The following is a 3,950-nucleotide window of genomic DNA, read 5'->3' as shown; positions in this document are numbered from 1 at the left end:
TATATATATATACTAAACAAGCTATAGTGAAATTATGCCTGCGAGCAATGTTTTCCAAGAATAAAACAGTTCAGTAGTTATGGAGATTTTTATAAAAGTTACATTCTGTTTGACAATCTGTGTAATCCCATGTAGCTGCTGCTTCCTCCTTCCCTAGAAGGGAGCCTGACAAAGGTATGGTACAGAAAAGTAGTGCTGTAATGATGTAGGGAGACTAATCAACAACTAGTGTCTCCATCTGCAGGCACTTCCTACACAAGGAAAAAGCTTCCCCCAGCAATCATCCCCTTTTATCATGTCAAAATGTTCAAATAGGTTATCTCAGAGTGCTCTGAAGAAATCCAGAGAAAAAAGGCCATATTTATAGTGCTGTTGCAGTCAAATACGGAGGTTGGGGGGGATCAGGGATTACAGAATGTACCTCCTTGTGAGTGTTGTAGTCCCAGTTGTTGATTTTGCAGTATAGAAGTTAGCAAGTAAAGTCTGTACTAGAATAAAACTTTGTGGTAGCCTCAGTGAGAGATGAGAAAATAACAGATGTGTGAAGTCTTTGTTTTGTCACACTGCACCACTTTAGAATGGCCACCTTTAGAACATCACTCTGGTTCATTTCTGCTGCATTTTCGTCACAAATACACACTTATGCTCACTACAGAAAAAAGTAGACAGGCACCTAAAACCACAAATGGTAGATATTCCTCTGTATTCTGACACCTGTATGTCCATGTTCTTGGTGTGCAAGGAAGATATTTTCTGCACAGTGCTGACTGTTTTCTTCTTCCAAAGAATTCACTGCTAAAGCTGACCATGCACTGCTCAAATTTTGGCTGACAGCTGAAATTCAAGCAGTATGTGAACTCATGGGCCCATGTTTGTCAAAAACTGCAGCAAGACAGCAGTGAGTGCCAGCTGTAAGAACACAATAGCCACAGCTGAATATTTGAGAAAATATATATCAAAGCGCTAAAGGTGTAACTAATAAAAGACTTAATGTAACCAAGTGATAAAGTGAAATTTTAGGTTTAGGCGGTCTAGCTCTAAAACAAGTGATGTGTCTTACATGGAATCATAAAAAAATTATTAAATAAAAATAAAAATAAAATTAATAGTACAATAGGGCTGTGGAAAAACAAAAAAAAAAACAAAACAAAAAAAAAATGATTGGGACGATAAGATTTCAACCACTGTGTAAAGACCTCGAATAGGTCACAGTATATAAACAATCCGTGAAAAAAATATAAACAATCCGTGAAAAAAATATATATAATCCGTGAAAAAAATATATTAGAGAATTGGAATAAATTGGTCAACGAAAAAATAAACGTGAAAAGTGTGTACAAAGGAAGTTATTAGTGATATATATTGATGGTGGTATATATTTCGTAGCGGTAGTCCAACAGCCCCCCTTGGGTGGGTACTCACCAAATGGAGTTGGATCAAAGGCTTTTAGTTGGTGACACTTGAGCCTGCAATCGTGCTTTCAAACTTGGATTGTTGGACTACCGCTACGAAATATATACCACCATCAATATATATCACTAATAACTTCCTTTGTACACACTTTTCACGTTTATTTTTTCGTTGACCAATTTATTCCAATTCTCTAATATATTTTTTTCACGGATTGTTTATATTTTTTTCACGGATTGTTTATATACTGTGACCTATTCGAGGTCTTTACACAGTGGTTGAAATCTTATCGTCCCAATCATTTTTATTTTTTTTGTTTTTTTGTTTTTTTTTTGTTTTTTTGTTTTTCCACAGCCCTATTGTACTATTAATTTTATTTTTATTTTATAATTTTTTTATGATTCCATGTAAGACACATCACTTGTTTTAGAGCTAGACCGCCTAAACCTAAAATTTCACTTTATCACTTGGTTACATTAAGTCTTTTATTAGTTACACCTTTAGCGCTTTGATATATATTTTCTCGATTGTTGATAGGATTCCTCTATCCTCTTTCTAGAGCGGCTTTAGGTCTTAATTTATTATACATTTCCACTTTAGTCTCCTTTCCAGAAGCGCGGATTATCTATTTCTTATCCACAGCTGAATATTTGTCCATCTACGCTGTTTTCAGTTTAAATCTAAAAGTCTGTGGCCAGCTATAGTATAAATATATTCAGAGTCCTTAGTAATTGTCTGCATTTCTTCCTGAATGGCTTTGGAATGTAATCTGATGTTAATTTTATCGATAATAAAGACAAACGCACAGAATTTGCATTGTTTTGAGCAAAGCATATAAAAAGTAATTGTCACCCCTGGAAATTCAGCAACTAGTAGAACCTTTCTCACTGAAATATCCCCAATGAACCATCATAATGTATATTTCCCACAACAGGAGGTATTTTGACACTTTACTGTATTTAAAGGAGAACTATGGGGTCAGTGTTTTTCCCCATAGTTCTCCTTAGGGTAACGGGAGGACACAAACTAGCGTCCTCCCGTTACCAGCTCGCGGTATACTGAGACGCCGGAGCGGATCACGACTTAGATGACGGGATCCGCCCAGCTGCGTGAGTGACAGCTGGCTCTGCCCATCTAGAGGCAGAGCCAGCTGTACCCGCCCCCTCCCCCGTCCGTTCTGCCAGTCAGCGCTGGCAGATCGGAGCGGGGAGAGGGGAATCCAGCCCTCCCCCTGTCACGGCAGAGAGCTGTGACAGGATCGAGAGGTGAGCGAACGTCGGTATGTGTTTGCTCACCTCCCGATCTACTGAGCCGACCTGTGACAGTCTCATTGTCACAGGTCGGCTAGAACTATGAGGTGAGTGAAAAGCACTCACCTCATAGTTCTCCTTTAAAAAAACTGTTCATATATCATTTTAAGATGTTTTGCTTGAATGGCTTTCTAAGGGAGCAGAAGAGATTACATGTTTTACATTGACTAACTTGTTTTGAAGAATTGTTTCAATCTTTTATTTGACTCCCACAGTGATCAGTAGGGAATGCCAGGTTCTCTGGTATAGTATGTTATTTTGTAAACACATGTTAAAGTATCTTTCTACAATTCTGCAGGTAATACAGCAAACAAGGCATGCTGCGGAAAGTGTACAAACCAGAGAAACATACAAGTGGAAGAAGCTTGTGCAGCAGAAGAATATGGAGCTAGAGAAGTTCAGATCAGAGTTAGATGCAATACTGGATGTTCTCCGTGTGTTACAGAGACAGGGAATTGTTATTCCCACAACAACATCTGAAGGCTCTGAAGTGTATTGGAGAACATAAATATTTAAAGCTGAACTCCAGGCAAACAGTTATATGCACAGATGACATAGTTATGTGGAAGCTGCATTACCTGCCTAAGTATTTGTATTTCTGTCCATCCAGTCCAGCAATATATGCAGCCCTGCCACACAGCAAAGCCCTTTCTAGGGCAGGAGACCTGAGGTTTCTCTGTTGCACGTAAGTAACACTTAAAGGAGAATTATGAGGTGAGTGAAAATCAGTTTGAAATTAGTTTGAGCCGCCGTGTGACAATGAAACTGTCGCATGTCAGCTCAATAGTTCGGGAAGTGAGCGAACACATACCGTCGCTCGCTCGCTTCTCGATCATCTCCCTGCAGAGAGCAGTCATGGCTCCCTGCAGGGATTTCCCTCCTCCCCGCTCCTTTTTCTCCAGTGCTGATTGGAGCAACGGATGGGGGCGGGTACAGCTGGCTCTGATAGGCTAGATAGGCAGAGCCACTGGCTAGATAGGCAGAGCCAGCTGTCATTCACGCATCTGAGTGGATCTCGACAGCATTGTCGGGATCCATCCCGGCTGCGGCGGTCTCGGTGATATACTGAGCTTTTGGTCAAGGAAGGACGCTAGTATATGTCCTCCCGTGACCCTTAAGAGAACTATGGAGAAAAACATTTACCCCATAGTTCTCCTTTTAAAGGTCTTGCCCTTCCCTCAGCCGATGACTGAACAGTACCAGGAGAAGCAGTAGACTAGTGAGCTCATC

At 40.2% G+C, this 3,950-nt stretch overlaps 1 protein-coding gene across 1 annotated transcript in view; it reads left to right on the top strand.

Moving 5' to 3' along the window:
- The window catches only part of CEP162 (centrosomal protein 162), a 96,982-nt gene extending 93,725 nt beyond the window's left edge, over positions 1-3,257 (top strand). Inside the window, exon 26 of the mRNA XM_018556627.1 lies at positions 3,019-3,257. Within this exon, the coding sequence (XP_018412129.1) occupies positions 3,019-3,228 (210 nt within the window). The 3' untranslated portion in view covers positions 3,229-3,257. The remainder of the gene's footprint in view (positions 1-3,018) is intronic.
- The last annotated feature ends 693 nt before the right edge of the window (positions 3,258-3,950 follow it).

This window comes from Nanorana parkeri, unplaced genomic scaffold (genome assembly GCF_000935625.1).
Source record: "Nanorana parkeri isolate BGI_ZX_2015 unplaced genomic scaffold, ASM93562v1 scaffold244, whole genome shotgun sequence".
Taxonomy (NCBI): domain Eukaryota; kingdom Metazoa; phylum Chordata; class Amphibia; order Anura; family Dicroglossidae; genus Nanorana; species Nanorana parkeri.
This window is presented reverse-complemented; position numbering and strand designations above follow the sequence as displayed.